Source organism: Zonotrichia leucophrys, chromosome 17 (genome assembly GCF_028769735.1).
Source record: "Zonotrichia leucophrys gambelii isolate GWCS_2022_RI chromosome 17, RI_Zleu_2.0, whole genome shotgun sequence".
Taxonomy (NCBI): Eukaryota; Metazoa; Chordata; class Aves; order Passeriformes; family Passerellidae; genus Zonotrichia; species Zonotrichia leucophrys.
In genome coordinates this window covers 7,740,562-7,757,408 of record NC_088186.1, presented here as the reverse complement: position 1 = coordinate 7,757,408, position 16,847 = coordinate 7,740,562, and the positions used below count along the sequence as shown (strand labels likewise).

At 48.9% G+C, this 16,847-nt stretch overlaps 1 protein-coding gene across 3 annotated transcripts in view; it reads right to left on the bottom strand.

Moving 5' to 3' along the window:
- ASTN2 (astrotactin 2) overlaps window positions 1-16,847 on the bottom strand; it is a 354,980-nt gene that overhangs the window by 199,310 nt on the left and 138,823 nt on the right. For all 3 annotated transcript variants that reach the window (XM_064728027.1, XM_064728028.1, XM_064728029.1), the window contains exons 7-10: window positions 15,421-15,588; window positions 4,527-4,611; window positions 3,691-3,765; window positions 3,134-3,271 (exon numbers count right to left, since the gene is read on the bottom strand). In XM_064728027.1, the coding sequence (XP_064584097.1) occupies window positions 3,134-3,271; window positions 3,691-3,765; window positions 4,527-4,611; window positions 15,421-15,588 (466 nt within the window). The remainder of the gene's footprint in view (window positions 1-3,133; window positions 3,272-3,690; window positions 3,766-4,526; window positions 4,612-15,420; window positions 15,589-16,847) is intronic.

The window sequence follows — 16,847 nt, the reverse complement described above, 5'->3', positions numbered from 1 at the left end:
TCAGACAGAGATGGCAAGGTGTCTAGGGAAGGCCAGCAGAAGGATTGAACACCTAACAGTAATTAGTTTAACAAAATTTTTAGACTACTGTGCTTAACACCAGGTTATGGGAGAAATATAGATACGAGAAAGAGATGGGAAGGGAAACAAAGAGGAGTCTTGAAAACAAGCAAGACAAAGTGGGACTGGGATGTATTTCTTGTCCTGGCAGGGGATGCAGGACAGACTGCAAGGACAGTCTGCCCAGCCAGGACAGCCCAGGCTGTGGGGACAGCCCTGCAGCACTGCTGGCCAAGCTCATCTGAGCAAAGACGTCACCGTGAGCGTGGCTGTCACAGTCCCAGGCTGTGACTGATGCCATCCTTGTGCACAGGATCAGACTCTGGGGTCGAGGAAGGGATGCTCAATATGGTCACTGATAAATTATATATGCAAGTTTCATTAACTCTAAGCACTCTCATTCCTAATTTATGACACACAGCCCTAAAACCTCCAGCACCAAGTTTTGCACACTGCTGTGTGCTGTCCCCTGAAGCCCCTGGAGCATCCTGAGGGGGATGTTTGCACAAATCCTGTTGGCTCCTGTTTTCTGGAATTTTCTCTAATGATCTGGCTGCAGCAGGGGAAGGTTTGAGTCCTTAATTCCCATCCACAGCTTGTTGCACTGCCCAGCAGTGAAACACACAGAGAACAGCATTGGAGGCAGCATTTCCCCAGAGAGCTGCTGAAAGGCCAAGCCTCACCTGTCCCTCTGCATCTCAAACATCTTCATAAAAACACAAGACCACATTTGAACCTTTAACCTGCTGAGTTGTAAAGACTTCATCACTTGTTTTCTCCAAAGCAGGCTTTCTGCCATTTCCCTCCATTAAGCTCTTCAAGACAAGTGACCCCAGAGCCAAAGGTGTCAGACTAATGAAAGGTCTGCAGGAATGCAGCACGCTCGTTATTACAGACACAGGAGGAACAGAGCACTGAGCCACCATCAGAGTGACACAGGACAGCAAATGGGGCACAGCTGTGCTGCAGCTGGTGGAACACAGCCCAGGGTCTGCTCTGTGGCATGGAGATGGGGCTGTATTAAAGCCCAAGCAATGCAGGTTCAGAAGAGTTTCTTTATTGGAAAAAAGTTGTCAAGCATTGGAAGGGGCTGCCCAGGGAGGTGGTAGAATTCTCATCCCTGGAAATATTCAAAAAGTGAGCTTGGTGCTCAGTGCAGTGGTCTGGGTGACAAGGTGGGGATGGGTCACAGGCTGGATTCAATCCTTGAGGCCTTTTCTAACCCAAATGATTCTGAGATTCACCTGCAGGAGCTCCCAGCACGGAGAGACAGCAGTGCTGCCACAGCCCCAAAGGCAGGAAAGCCATTCAGGCAGAGAGAGGGATTGCTGTGTTTGAACCCTACACCTTGAACCACCTGACGTGCTGGACCACCACCTGAACATCTGAACCACCAAAACCTCTCCCCTGAGAAGCTGCTTGAGTCAATCCAGAAATAAAGCAAAGAGGCTGCAAGATAAGCAGCTCTGAAAGCACCCAAGAACCTCAGAAGAGTGTTCCACCCACCCTGGGGTGCTGAGGATCCCAAGCTTGCTGCTCCTCGTTTGAGAAGTGTTTCAGTTCTAATGCAGAAATAATAGATTGCTTTTCACTTCTCACTGTATCTGTGAAACCTTCCATAATTCAACATCAAATATTTATTATTGCGTTTATTAAAGTTTTAATAATTCAGCAACTCCTGTGTGTAAGATACAAGTGCCATGAACTCACACCTCCCATATTCTACCTGAGCCACTCCAATATTTATACCTGGAATTCTCAGTTCAGGTTGCATTTATGAGGGGAGCAGGCAACAGCTTTGTGCCAAAAGCTCCCCTCCTCCTGCCTGGCATTCATCCATCCCAACAGAGACTTTTCCACAAGGAGCAGTGCCCAGAGACAATTACTGCACTGGAGCAGAAAACAAGCTTCTGAGCCTCTACCTTCACTGAGGCACTTTTAATGAAGATGTGAAGAGGAAAGAAATAAATAATGTTCTCTTGGCACTTTGGCTTGGAAAATGTTAGCATAAAACCCTTCCTTTCTCAAATGAAAAGCAGAAGTTGTTGCAGACAAGAAAAGCAACGGGCCTAAAAGAGCCAAACTGTGATGGATATGTACCACTGTCTCTCTTCACAGGAAAAGGGAACAAGCACTAATTAGCAACAAAACCACACACACTTGGAAGTGAGGGCACCTTGGATTCCAGTCCTGGCTCTGCCATAGCTTTTGTAGGCACTTAAACAACAGCCCTGCCAAGATGATGGGACAGAAGAATGGAAATCCTTTCCTCATCACTTTGGGGAAACACAAGACAGAAGGGGCTGGGGGATACAAGGATCCTGCTGGTGCCCAGGGAGATGATTCATAATACAAGCAAGGATTTTCAAGTCAGGAAATTGTGTCTGGAGTCAACAGGAGAAAGCAGCAAGAAGGAAGGGAGGGAAGGAGGGAGGGAGGGATGGAACACAAAATCTCCCTGGCACCCAGCAGTCACATGCTCAATCTTAATTTAATGGGAGAGAGGGCAATACACACTAAATACCTTCAGAATTAAACCCTTATAATTTACAGTTAAACCCTTGTAAACCAGACCAAAGAGGATAACCACCACCAAGGTGATCAGCAAAATGTCCAGGCATTCACTGAACTCCAAAAAGGGAAAATAACCCCTCTAATTGTGTAATTATTGGATGAGCAACATGGCCTTTCACCCTTCATGAACATCCCAGCAGATATCAGTGCCAGGTGGATGTGATATGGGTATGAGTTTCAGAAAGATGACAGCCCCTCCATCCCAGTAAATGCATCCATTTAAGCACTGCAATCTAACATTACATTTAAGCCACTCTCAAATTGCCTTGCCACAGGTTCCCACCAATTCACCTGCCTGTACTGGCAGATTTCAGAGTTACACACTCAGGCCTGGCCTAGACCCATCAGCCCAAAGAGCCTGGAGAGCAATCACATCAGATTTCTTATTGGAAGGAAATTAATCAAACCTATCATCACAGAAATTACTGCATCCTCAATAACAATTTAAAGAGCAGTGTAGGCACTCAGGCATGAAGCGAACGAGAAATCTGCCTCCTACCTGACATCTGCTGGATCTTCAGTCACCAGAACATCTGTCTTGCAGCTGGCAAGGGGGTTGATGGAAAGCTCCACAGGGGGCACCACGAAGCTCTTACTGACTGGCAGCCACAGCCCTTGACCCAAGCTGTAGGTGGACCTGGACCAAGGAAAAATAAGTCACAAGGAGCAGAGTGACCACAGGGCATGGTGGCCCTCCACTGTGTGCTCAGAAGGCAGAGCAGTGGTGGCACCATGAGATAAGTCAGTGATTTAGCCACAAGGGAGAGGAATGACTTGAGATGTGACAGGAGAACATGGGGATGGGAAAAAAATCTTCTTTTTATTCCAGGAGGAGTTTCTGTACATGCTGTCCTCACATTTGCTGAAGGGACAAGAGGGGAACCTTTCTTTGCCTGCTAAATATGGACAAATCTTTCAGGTCTGTCACAGCCAAATGACACTTGTCCCATCACCAGCACAAGAATGAGGTGGGATTGACCATAAGGTTGCACCCACTGGGATGTCCTCGTGGCTCTCCCTTCCCAAATGTCCCAGCTGAACCCTCCTGTGACTCACCTGAGTATCTTCTCTGGTGCCTGCTCTCCCGTGACCAAGTCATATCCCCTCTCCAGCGTTGTGTAGGGCCAGGGCCTGCCAGGAGAGAGGGCAAAAGCAGCTGAGCACATCCCTGGGCTGGGCAAGTGGCACAGGGATCCCCCAGGGGGAGGATAACTGGGTGATTTCTAACCAGGTGTCGCCCTGTCGGTCAGGGCGAGATGCCACAAACAGAGGCCAATTTCATGGGAAAAAGAAGACATTTCCCCAGGGTCTGGGGATCAGTTGAATGGTGATGTCTGGGGCTCTAAGGAATTGCAAGGTCCTAGTTGCCGGCAGCTTTAGTTTTAGAGAAATACAGCAAAGTTTGCCAATTTCGATGCTTGGCGCTGCCCAATCGGACAGGGCATGTGGCCGCAATCAGAGGCCATTTTTTGTGGGAAAAAGGAGTCCTTTCCCCAGAGTCTGGGTGTCAGTTGAAAGGTGGCCTTTGGGGCTCTAAGGACTTGCAGGGTCCTAGTTGCTGGCAGCTTTAGTTTTGGAGAAATCCAGCAAAGTTTGCCAATTTCCAACCAGGCGCCACTCTGTCAGTCAGGATGAGATGCCACAAACGGAGGCCATTTTTCCCCAGTGGGAATAAAGAATGACTATTCCCCAGGTGATCTAGGGATCAAGTTCAAAGGATGCCATTTGGGGCATCCAAGGATTGGTGCAGGGTCCTAGTTGCTGGCAGCTTTAGCTTTGGAGAAATCCAGCAAAGTTTGCCCATTTCTAACCAGGCCCGGCCCTGTCGGTCAGGGCGAGATGCCGCAAGCCAAGGCCAGGGCAGGGCCCCCCAGCCCCGTGTCCCCACTCACCCCTCGCTGTGTCCCCAGTCACTGCGCACACACAGGTGCCGGTGCACGGGGTCCGGCGCGTACCCTTCGTGGCAGCTGCACTCTCCTAGGACAGAGCAGGCAAAGGGTGAGATGGCTCTGCCCCAGAGACATGGCAGTGACTGCAGAGTCAGGCCCTCCTCCCCCGCTGCCTTCCTCTGGAGCGCTTTGGACTCCAGATGCCCCCAGGAGGTGTGGAGAAGGATTTGCACTAATACTTTCCCTGGCTCTATTCTCCCCCAGCCTCCTGGGAGACCCAGAAAATTTTACACCAGCTAACCCACTAGTTACCCCTCGCCACATCAAACCCAAAGGAGATGTGGAAAGCTGTAAGAAACCCATGGTTTTTCGCCACATTTCCCTTCACAGAGAAGAGCAAGGCACAATTCAACCCAAGAATATTTATGGGTTTCACATTCTCTGAACCTCAGAGTAAGGAAAACCAATTCTTATCTCATTTGCTGTGCCTGTGTTGTGCCAAAGTAGAATGCAATGTGGAGATTGTTTACCCAAAGTGATGGTGTTTTGTTTCTTTGGCCTGTCAGAGCCAAGAGTGTGTGTGTCAGGACTGTTGGGACAGTCACGAGATTCTGTACAGTTGAGTGCTTGGCAGATTCAGTTTAGATGTAATATAATATAGTATAGAGTAATATAGTATAATAAAGTAATTAATTAGCCTTCTGATAAGATGTAGTCTGCTGCATCATTCTCTACCCTTGTTGGGGGCAAAAATATCCACTATAGGAGTTATTCTCCGGGAGAGGATTATACAACCCACATGATGTAGCTGGGGATGGGGTTTCCTGATGCAGAAGATCTGTCCTTAACCTGTGTTCCTGTGCAGTCCTGCAGCCAGGGGTTCACTCCTCATCAGGGATCTTCACCTTCCAGTGTCCCCCCTGTGCAATGCCCAAGGTGGGCACCACAAACCCATCCCACATCCCCTTCCCATCTCTGCTCTGCTATCTGACACCAGGACAAGAGAGCAGAGTCTCCTGCAGCCCAAACTCCCACTGAAAGGCGCATAACCCCCTAATTTGGATGTCAGTCTGATTACAGTAATGCAGATCCATTTAACAGAGCCATCAGGTGAGTAGAAAATGGTCTTGAGTTATTGGTGATTTAAAGATCTCTGACCAAGATCTTTGTATAAATCATGGATCATGTTAGTAATGTGAGCAAAATGCTCTTTCTTGTTTGTAAATACAGTAACTAAAATGCTGAAAACCCTCCCCAGACAGCTCCCATGCTGTGCCCCCATCCCACAGTGGAGGGGCTCTCAGCCCTGCTCCCCTCTGCTCTCTGCCAGCAGGAGAAGACATTTCCCACACCAGAAACCCACACTTGGCCCAAATTGATTCAGTGCTTGGTAGAAATACATAACCCGGAGCAAGAAACAGCAAAATCAAAAGATTAATTGGATTTGCACGTGGAGTTCCTGCTACAAGCTGCTGCCAGTGTTCCCCCACACCCTCCCCTCCTCTCCCCATCGTGCCTGACAGTGCAGCAAAGCTGAGCTGTAAACACAGCCGAGGTGGGGACATAGGGAGGATGATGGGGACATGGGGACCCCCCTCACAGTGGCAAGGCAGAGTGGCAGCTACCTGCCTGCTCCTCCTTAAGCAAGTTCTTAAAATGCCTCACAAGGATTACAGTAAAGAGCTTTATTGTCAGGAGGGAGCGAGATGGGGATTCAACTACTGAGATTTTTTGAGGAAGAGACGCCTGGGAAGGGAGAGGCAGCAAAAAAAGGAAAGAGTGGGGGGGGAAAAAAGAGACGGCTAATGATGTGCTAAAATGCAACAGCACCTTCATGAAATATTCACTGCCTCAAACGCGTCTAATATTAAAGATTAAATGTCCTGGGATTTGTCCTAGCGACTTGGAAGCACTGATTTATGATCTGTCAAAAGCTGCTAACCTCATGATTCATAACAGGAGCGGCAGGAACATTGCTGCTCCAAAGGGAAGGAGTTGGGAGAGGGATAGCAGCGCTTGGCCCTGCTCAGCTCTGCCCTGCCTGGGGGCTGGGGCGGTCTCAGTGCAGGAAAACACAGGTCCTAATGGCTCCATCAGTGATTTTAAAAAAAGAAAAGTTATTTTTTCCTTGGGTGCTTAGTACGCAAGTTTCCCCAGCCGTGCTGTGGATCATTAATTCCTGGCGCTTATTACATAACAAATATGTGCTCTGCAAATGAGAGACATCTCAAAGTGCTTGCGAAGCAGAGCTGGGAGTCTTGGGGCACTGCCTCACTCTCGGCTCCTGCCACAGCAATTAGAGCAAGAAAAGAAAAAAACACCAACAGAGGTCAGCATCCATTGCCCAAACCCTTCCTCATATCTGTGGCTGGGGGTGCTGGGTGGGGAACCTCCCTTGCCACGGTGCAGGAGGGTTTATTTTGCCTGCTGGCTTGTTTACTGCTCCTTCAGTTTGGCATCAGAAGGAGGAACTCTATCAACCAGGGGAAATATTGATTTTATCGACTCCAATCCTGGACGTTCAGCAGCTACAGCCGGTGCTCAAGACTTTATTGGGAGGTTTATTGGGAGGTTTATTTCAGTAAGTGAGAGGGCAAGTGGTGCCACCAGCTGGGGAGGAGATCCAGGGCAGGAGAGAGGGGGGATCAGCTCTCCACAGGCTTCCCAGGGTGATCTACACCCCTTGGGCAGGGTTTGGAAATTGGATAGGAAAACTCCCAGCACGGGATCAGCTGAGTGCTGCAGTCTGCTGGAATACAGAGGACTCCATCACCTCAGGTCAGATGTTTAAGGATCTATTCTTCTGTCAACAACCATGAACTGACAATTAGTGGGGCTTCCAAAAATTTTTCAGCAGAACCTGCTGTGCTCTTACAGGTCTCAGGAGCTTTTGACCCCTCCCCAACAGTATCCACCTTCCCTCTTTGGCCCCCCAAACTACTCTGTTATTTTCAGTCTGTCCTCATCCTTCCCAGGGACAATGCTGAGCCAGGGAGGATGCTGATACCCCATGGAATGAGAAACTCCTGATAACGTGCCTGGAGTGGGGGCAACAGGGCTCCAACTCCCAAGACCTCTTTAGGATGTGTTTTTCAACATGCTGCTAAAATAAATCAAACCATCAAAAGGCCAAACTAAAGAGATTTTGTTCAAAGCAACTGCATCCGAGATGGACACAGCTATCCACTCAGCCCTGCTGCAGCTGAGTTAGGATTCAAGCTGAGCTTGAAGCCAAAGTCAACCAAAGTAACCAAGTTTGACAAGTAAGTGCACCTGGAGCTGGATGCAATTTCCACAGGTCCTGCACACGCCTCTGTGTAATGTGCAGCTGCTGCAGGAGCACAAATGAATCAGGATCTACCAACCCCCAGAACAAGAATCCTGCTCCCACTGCCACCACCCTGCACCCTGCCATGCACAGTCCTTCCCCTGCCTTTGGATTCAGAAGCACAAACCAGGTTGGATAATCCATGGCAATCATTCAGCTGTTCCAGCCAAAGGAAGGATCACTGCTCACTCAGCATAAATGAGGGCAGGTCCCAGTGCTCAGCTCTGGAGGTCCAATATTGTATTTCCAGTGTGTTATTAAACAGGTGGAGGGTTTAGCTCTCTCTTTTTTTTTTTTTTTTTTTTTTAATAGAAAAGCTGGAAGTTGCTGAACTATTCCTTCACTGGAATGGGGTCTCACACTCACCCACACCCTCCCTGCCCATCCCCACAGGGCCTGGGAGCAGCAGAGCAGGGCTGCAGGATGAACCATCAGCCTGCCAGGATAAGCCTGTTAGCCTCATTATGGAGAGAGTGATCTGTGGTGATAATGCTGCAAGAATCCCCCTAATCCACCCACCCAGTGCACAGCAGGAATGGAGGCTCCCAGAGTCCCTGTGCTCCCAGGGAAGCTGCTCTGGGCTGTCACTGGCACTTTTATTTAAGGAGCTGGAGGAGTTTTGGCAGTGGTGGAGCAAAGCTGATGCTTGTCACCCTTCTGGCTCAGGGCTGCAGAACCACATTCCCAGCCTCCCAGTAAAGCTCTCTGAAAAGCTCCTTTTCTACCCCTGGCACCTGCTGTTCCTGCTCTTCAGGGATGGCACTTTCCAAACCTGAGCCTCTACTTCAACCTGATGAGAAATGCAACTTTTCCAGAAGCAGCTTAGAACTCTAGGAACAAGACAAAGAAAGTGGCTCCTGCCCTGCTGGCCTGGCACAGAGCGTGGAGGGAAAACCAGGAGTGAATTTGACAGTTATCCCTCCTCCATCCCTGCTGCAAGTCACCCTCCTCACCTCATCCATCACAGCACCTAAGCGCAAGCTTAACCTCCAAGGATTGTGCCTGAGTTTAAGCTCTGCACAGATTTAATTCTCATTATCATCTGCTCAGCTCCTACACCACACCTCCAGGGAACACATGAGCTGATGCAAGGAAGCAGAGAGGTCCTGAGGGTAGCACAGCTGTCACCTTCTGAGCTGGGCACTGCCCCAGAACTGGCCATGGAAGGCTGAGAAGCTGTGGGAATCCACAAAATCAGAGGGTTTTGGGAAAGCTGCAAAAGGCAGGCCTCAGAGACAGCAGAATTGTGATTAGCGCTAAGCAGTAGCCATGAGATTGGTCAGCAGAAAATTTATTTATACTGTAGAAAAGCAAGGAAATATAGAACAATGGTCTGTGCATTAACACTTGTCTAGAATAACTCCCTAAGCTACAGAAAAGTTTATCTAGTAGGAAACTTGAAGCTTAATAATGGAGCTCTGTGCATTGTGTTTTAAGGCTTAGAAGCAGGTATTGTATTTGAAATAAGCAAGCAGTGTTTCAACCAAAGGTACCTGTGCTTATAGTGGTTGGATGGAACTACTGTCAATGTGCTTTTGCTTTGTGTGATTGGTCAAGATTTATAAAGTGAGTTGTAACATTAAATTCTTTGTCTGCTGCCTGGGATGTGAGCTGGTGGCATCTTCCCATTGTCATAACCATGTAATGAGACTGATGCTGGAAAATAAAACAGCTCAAGGCAGTTCCACAGCAGCCCTGTCCCGTTTGTGATTTGTACAGAGACCTGGCCAGCGATAAGAAGCCCCTGCAGCACTGGCTGGATGGCCCGGTCAGAAGGATGGGTTCAGGAGCAGCTCCATCCAGCAAAACCCATCCCTCTTCCCTCCTCCCTGTGCTCTTTAGACAAGCACAGAAAATGCCATTACAAGAACATTAGCAGCTGCAGGATTAAACACTCTAATGGCAGAAAATGAGAGTGCAAAGACAGCAGAGATAACCTTAACTCGGCCCCTGGCAGGCACGAGTTTTGATTGCTGTTTATGTATAACACTCCAGCCTGGAGCTAAATTAGCTTGGGAGTTAACTGCCTCCTGCCCTGCTTGGTGCACGAGGCAAGCTGTGCCACCACAGGAAAAGGAATGGCATATTACATGGGTTTTGACCAAGTTATTAAACTCCATACCTTGGAGAGACAGAACCTCGTCCTATAAAAGTCTGAGTCAATAAAGGCACCGGGAAACAGCAAAAATAGCAGAGGAGCACAAGAACAAACAAATATTACTCGGTGTGCACAGAACCTGCATGGTATTAAATTGAACTATAGGAAGAGGTGGCTGTTTCCATAAACACAAATACACCCTCAGCAAGGTTGGTCATCTCCTGATTTACATGCTCAGCTCTGCAACCTCCAAATCCCCTTAACAGGTTGCCCTTAAAAAAAAAAAAACAGCTCTGTGTAAAATGTAAAATGACTTTAATCTGCCTCCTGCCCACAACACACCCCTGGTCCTACCCAGACAGCAGCACCATCTGTGGCTCTGGTGACAAACTGGCCTATTTGGATGATGATGGAAACCCTTTTTTTCTTTTTTTTTTTTATATCTCCTCCTGCCAATTTCCAGAAAAGAACCTTTGCTACTACATTTCATCTGGTTCTTTCAAGCTCATGCTTTGGGGACTGGGGGAGGGCTACCAATTGTGGATGCAATGTGAGAATTTTGATGAAGAAAAGCCTGATTTATAGATGGGAAAAAAAAAATTCAACACATTTGCACCTGCTAATCAAGGTAGCTATCCATCTCATTTATGCCACTGCTCCAACAAGCCTGACAGCACAAAATCAGAGGCTGTTTCTTCCAGCATTTGGCCCTGAGGGACTGATTCTCCAGCAGGTCTCTTCAGCAATGCCCACAGAATGTGCAAGTGGATGGGTTTTGTGCATACAAAGCAGGTAATTGTGCTCACAAATCAGGATTTGCATATGCTGCTGGAAAGGGATGCTCTCATGGAGGCTGGTGAGGGAGGCCAGCGAGGCAGCAAGCACTCCTGGATTGTACCCAGGGGTATCCCAGAGCGTGGCACGAGCAGCAGCACCAGCAGCGCTCCCACAGCTCTTCAAAATATGGAGAGTGAGGAGAGCTGACAGCCAGTCCCACAAGACAACAAACCGGCCCTGTTCTGGTCTCAAACAGCACAGGCAGCACCTGCCAGGAGGATGGGGAGTTTTGGCTGAGCATCTCCAACCAAGGAGCCCATCCTGCCTGTCCCATCTGATGTGGCAGCTGGGCATGGTCACTGTGTCACATCCCAGCTGTGCCCGTTTGTCTCTGGGTCTGCAGTCAGACCAACCAGACTGGCTGTTTCCAAGGCAGGAGGGATGAGGGAGATGGCATTTTGCTCATGTGCAGATGTCAGTGCTCCGTCTGAAATGCTCTGATGAGCTGGGGCTTCGCAACACAGGTTTCAGATTTGTCAGGGGGGCAGCAATCATTTAATTACACAGTGAGTCACACGACAAAGACGCAAGGGAAGGCAAATTAAGGTCAGGCAACAAAGTGGATTTTGGCATTTCCTAGTGTTTCAGAGCCTCTGTTTTCACTGGGAATTATTCTCCACACTGAAGGGATACTGAGCGTCCAGGGTGACATGTCAATATACTGTGCAGACAAATCCCACCTCAAACTCCAACCCAAAGAACGTGCTGGGCTTGAGTGTCACCAGAGAGAGCATGTGTCACCTGGGGCTCTCTGTCCAAAGGTGTGCCAGGAGCCCATGGCACTGCCACCAAGGACAGGTCCTGCCCACAGAGGTCGGTCCACATCCCAGGGAGGTTGGGACAAGGCAGATCCACACTGCCATGGGTATGGCTGAAGGCAGATCAGCCATAAATGTGCTGGAGTGTCAGAGCTCAGTGCATCCCTCTGGGTGTCCAGAGTTGCTGAGGACCCGGCTGGGGGGCTCAGAGACCCTGGCACACTGCCCAGAGCACCTGGGGATTTGATTATGACCCCTGGAGCAAATTACCAGCTTTGTATGAGGACATGAAAGTCACACAGGTTTGAATAATACAATAACAAAATGATCACAGGGTGAAAATGTAGATTTTAGGATTTTTGGCATGGGGCTTATGAGGACAAGATGGAGGAACTTGGGTGTGTCCAGCCTTTCTTCTTCCTCTTGTTCTCCATTTTCTGCAGTGCTGTTGGCACTTTGGGATTGGTTTAGAGTAGAAGTGCACTGTCTAACACAGGTGATAGGTATTGGGAATTCAGTGTAAATGTGTTATATGTAGTTTGTAGTATAAAAGGACAACACAGAATGCCTGTGGCTGCCCTGCTGAGCAGATCTCAGCTGGGCAGAAAGAAAATTTTATAGATAAGAATTAATAAACAACCTCAAGACCAAAAAGTGAAGAGTCCAGACTCGTTCTTCAGTTGCACGGGCCGAAACAGAGACACCCTGGACATCTAGGGACAGCAATTATCAACAGCAACCCTAGACTGGAGGACTTCAATGCTGGCTCTGCTGCTCTTCACAGGGGCAATTTGAAGGTTTTCAGCCTCCAGAGAGAACAAATTTCAGTCCATCATTCTCATGGATGCTCTGTCCAGCCTGAGAAGGCAGAGGGCAGGGGAATCCCTGGCACCCATCGCTTGGGATGCTCACAGAGAGGATAAAATCCCTGACCCAAAAAGGTTGAAATCCAGACAGGATTTATGTGCTGCCATAAAACCACAGGCCTTCCTCTCTCATGGTGATAAAAATAAATCACCCTTAAAAATAGAACGACATTAATAAAAATAAATCTGAAAGTACATGCAGTATATCATGGGGTTACAGTCTGCCTCAGCCTGGAGGGGAAATTTGTCCCCAGTTAAAGGCTGGTCAATGGTGATGAGCAGACATGGTACACAGGGTTACGTCCTGGGGTGCAGGGTCAAGCAGGTACTTCCAAAGGCCTAATTTCAGTTCTTGTGAAGTCTGGGCCTCTTAAAGGAGTTTTAGATTTAGGCTATGAAGGGCAGCAGCCCCATCAACCAGTCCTGCTCGATCCATGAGGATCCAACTGGCAGAAACAGGAGAAAAATTCTGGTTCATTCAGGTGCACACTGCCAGGTTGGAGAGAGGGGGAAGAAGCCTGTAGGAGTGTTGGGGGGGTAGGACAGTGGGGATGGATGGAGACGAGAGATCTCTGCAGCCAGGTCTGGAATGTGGGGTTTATTGCAAAGGGCCTGGGTGCAGGGCCCTGCTGGGAGCTGCCAAACACAGCTCAGAGCAGGCCCGAGAGAAGAGAGGGGGAGAGAGGATGAGAGGGTAAGAGAATAAAAGGGTAAGAGAGTGAGGTTCCCGTTACAATACCATAAATCTTCTTCTGTGTTGAATATTCTGATTCTCACTAACCAATCTAGTACAAGATACAAATCCTACAGCATTTACATACAGCCTTATAAGAATCATTACATTAACATAGTGTGTTACATTTTAAACCCTAAAAACTCCTCTTTGGGCCTCTTCTGCCAAGCTGTAGGGTCTGCTCTGACCCTTGGGCCTGTCTGCAGGCAGAGGGTGTTGTTCCATCAAAAGGGGATTACCTTCAGCTGGCCACACCATTGTTTTCCAGTTGTACAGTAACTGAGGGATCTCAAAGCTTGCTTTCATTTCAATCTCACTTATACTTTCTATATTCTCAAAGTCTTTTGCCAGGCAATCATATTTACAGGGCTTTGCTATTTCGTCTTCCCCAACAGAAGCCCAAGGACAGATTTCAGGAGAGGGCCCTGAGGGCTGGGATGCAGCTGCTCTGCCCTCACCCTGGGCAGGCAGGGACCACGGGCACCAGGGCTGGGAACGCAGAGCAGCTGCCGAGGTTCAGCTCCAGCACAACTCCCGGGATAATGAGCATCTCTCCCTTCCCTGCAAACCAGATCTGACACATCCTGCTGGAGCGTGGGGCATCCAGCAGGAGTGACAAGCTGCTCTGGGAGCCGGGGTCACAGCAGGAGCAGCAGCTGGGCCGGCAGGGCAGAGCAGCAGCTCCTCACACCGAGGCCACGGCAGGATCAGCCAGCCCTGCTCCCTGCCAAGGATGGGGCTGGCCAGGGGAGCCACAGGGCTCTTCCAGCAGGGCAGTCATGCTCTGGCTCCATACAGTGTCCTTGTGGTTTCTGCTGAAGGCAGAGCTGTTTCTCTCCCCCTCTGAACCAGGGGACAGCTGAATGCAGCTCCCCTCTCCCACTGAGGTGGCTGTGTATTGCCAATGCCTGGAACAAAAAATCTTTCTGCTCTGTGACATCTGGATGAGGAGAGCCTCCTCCTGCACCACCTCCATCTGTCAGCATGGCTGTTGGCACCTCCCAGCCCTGCTTGGGGCTTTGGGTGATGCCCAGGGCTGTCTATACAGGGAATTCATGCAGCATCACCCTCTTGCCATGCCTGCCATGCAGACAAGCCTTGAGGAACAGGAATACTTAAGAAGAGAAGATTGTCTTGACCAGTAAAATTAGTTTGTAAGACCAAGTTCAGTATTTGCATCTCAGCTGAGCAGGGAGGGATGAGAACAGGGTCACCCCCAGCACCCCATGAGGTGTTCACGACTCTGAAGGATTTCTTGTTCTAATCCATGTATTATGACAGTCAGGGGCTTTGGGAGGCTTAGGAAAAGCCTTCTCCACAGTGAGCCATCCTTTAAACCCTCTGGCAGAGCCAGACACCAACATCCTTACCTGCAGCCATGAATCTCATACACACATAGGGTGAAGAAGCTCATGGCTCACAAGGAGAGCTGGGAGTAAGCTGGGATGGCATCCCTCTGCAAGGAGATGGGGTTTGGGTGCTTTTCAGACATTCATCAAGCCAGGACCACAGAGACACTTGTCTGCACACCACCAAGAAGGCATCCAACGCAAGGCTGATGAGCCACTGGTCAGTCACAGCACAAAAACCAAGCACAGTCCCCAGGCCATCCTCTTGTGCAAGGTCCTGTCACCTTGTGTGGTTTGCTATGTTCTGTGTTCTTGGCTCACTGCAGCACTCCCATGTGTCACCCAACAAAGACAGAGGGGAAGGTGACACTTGTCCTTTGGCCAGTCCCACACCTGGGTTCCACCAGGGCTGGCTCTGCTCCACAGGCAGGAGCTGCACACCAGCAGAACAGCTCAGCAGAACTCTCATCAGAGATGAGGAGGGATGGCAGAGCTCACAACTCCACCAGGAAGGGCTGGAGGACACATCCAACCTAGGTAAGCACCAGGCACGAGCAGGAACTACTGGGAATTGTGGTGCTCTGCAGTGAAAATGGCCAGAAGAGGAATGGAGATGGGGTAAATTCACATTGTCCAGACTGGACAACCCAACTGAGAAGCAGAACAACCCAACTGAGAAGCAGAAAAACTCCACATGCCTGCAGCTGTCACACCAGAGAACTGGTAAATTCACCATTTCAAATCCCCATCTTGTGTGAACACTTTGCTGATGGGGGTCCCCAGTTTGTGACCTTGCTAGAACCCCTCAGTCCCCTATGCCTACCACCAGGCTAGAGCAGAGGTGAGCCATCAAAATACCCAGTGACAGACCTTCTCCCTCACATCTCTGAGCTTTCCAAGGGTTTCCTTCTAACACAGCTTCCCTTACCTGTGTCCTGGTCACAGAGCTGCTCACAGGCATCAGTGGTCCTCTGTCCACAGAGATCCCTCACCCAGGGGGACGTGGCATTGATCTGATAGTACAGGGACAGCTTGGCTGGGTTCAGCCAGTCAGAGATGTCCAGGTAGCTGCCCTCACTCACAACGAAGCTGCTCCCTGTGGGGAATGGGGAAAAAAGTGTGTTAGGTGAGTGTGGAAATCTGAAAGAAAAACCCCAAATGTGCATTTTGGCCTAGCATCAGAGCACCGCACTCTTCAGGAGCTGCTGTGATGACAAGATCTGTAAAATAATAATGAGTTCACTGGGTGACCATGTTCACAGGGGTCTCACGTTGAGGAAAGAGACAAGGATCTGACTCCATGTTTCAGAAAGTTTGATTTATTATATTATGATATATATTACATTAAAACTGTACTAAAACAACAAATGAAAAGATTTCATCAGAAGGCTAGCTAAAAATAAACTAAGCAAGAATAATAACAAGGGCAGCTGTCTTGGACTCTCTGTCCGAGCCAGCTGAGCTGTGATTAGCTATTAAATAAAAACAATCAACATTGACCAATCACAGATGCACCTGTTGCATTCCACAGCAGCAGATAATCATTGTTTACATTCTGTTCCTGAGGCTTCTCAGTTTCTCAGGAGGAAAAAATCCTAAAAAAAAGATTTTTCATAAAAGATGTCTGCGACATCACTGACAGCTGGTCCCAAAGAACTTCATTTGACCATTTTTCTCCACAGCAATGTGCTCCAGCAAATGGACCACCAGCTCCTCTGCCCTTGCACTACTGGGATTTGATTCCAGGTCTCTGCAGAAATGAGGACCAGTGTAATTATTCTGATCTGTAACCAGAGCATTAAGGAGGAATTGTCCTGGAGGCACCTGGAGCTCAGGGCACAGATGGGCAGCAGCAGCAGGGCCTGTTCACCTTTTGTGGAAGGTGAGTGGATTGGCCCAACACACAACTTCTTGTGTGAGTTATCTCATACCAGACACTCCCCCACCCTCTCCCTCCTGTGAGTTACAAGCGAATTCCTGCCAAAAATATTTTCTTACAAAATCTTATGCTTCTTTATTTTGCGAAATGTATTTTTCCCCACTGGCATCTGGGAATATGCATCATCTAATTAGCCAAATAGATTTTCAGTTCAGCCCAATCATTTCCTTATCTAACATCTGAGGCCCAGCATCGCTTGGGGGATTTTGCAGGCACAGAGGTCCTCATTAACTCTGATCTTCAATTACATTGATTATAAGACTGCCTCCATAACAGTGCTGCACAGATCAGAGAGGAGCCAAAAAACCTCTGCCATTAAGTGGTGTTTTGCAAAACTCACCATGGTAAAAGCCTCTAAAAAGAGGGGAGAAGAAACCTGCAAGGAGGACTGGGCAAGGGGAACTACCAGGTAGTGG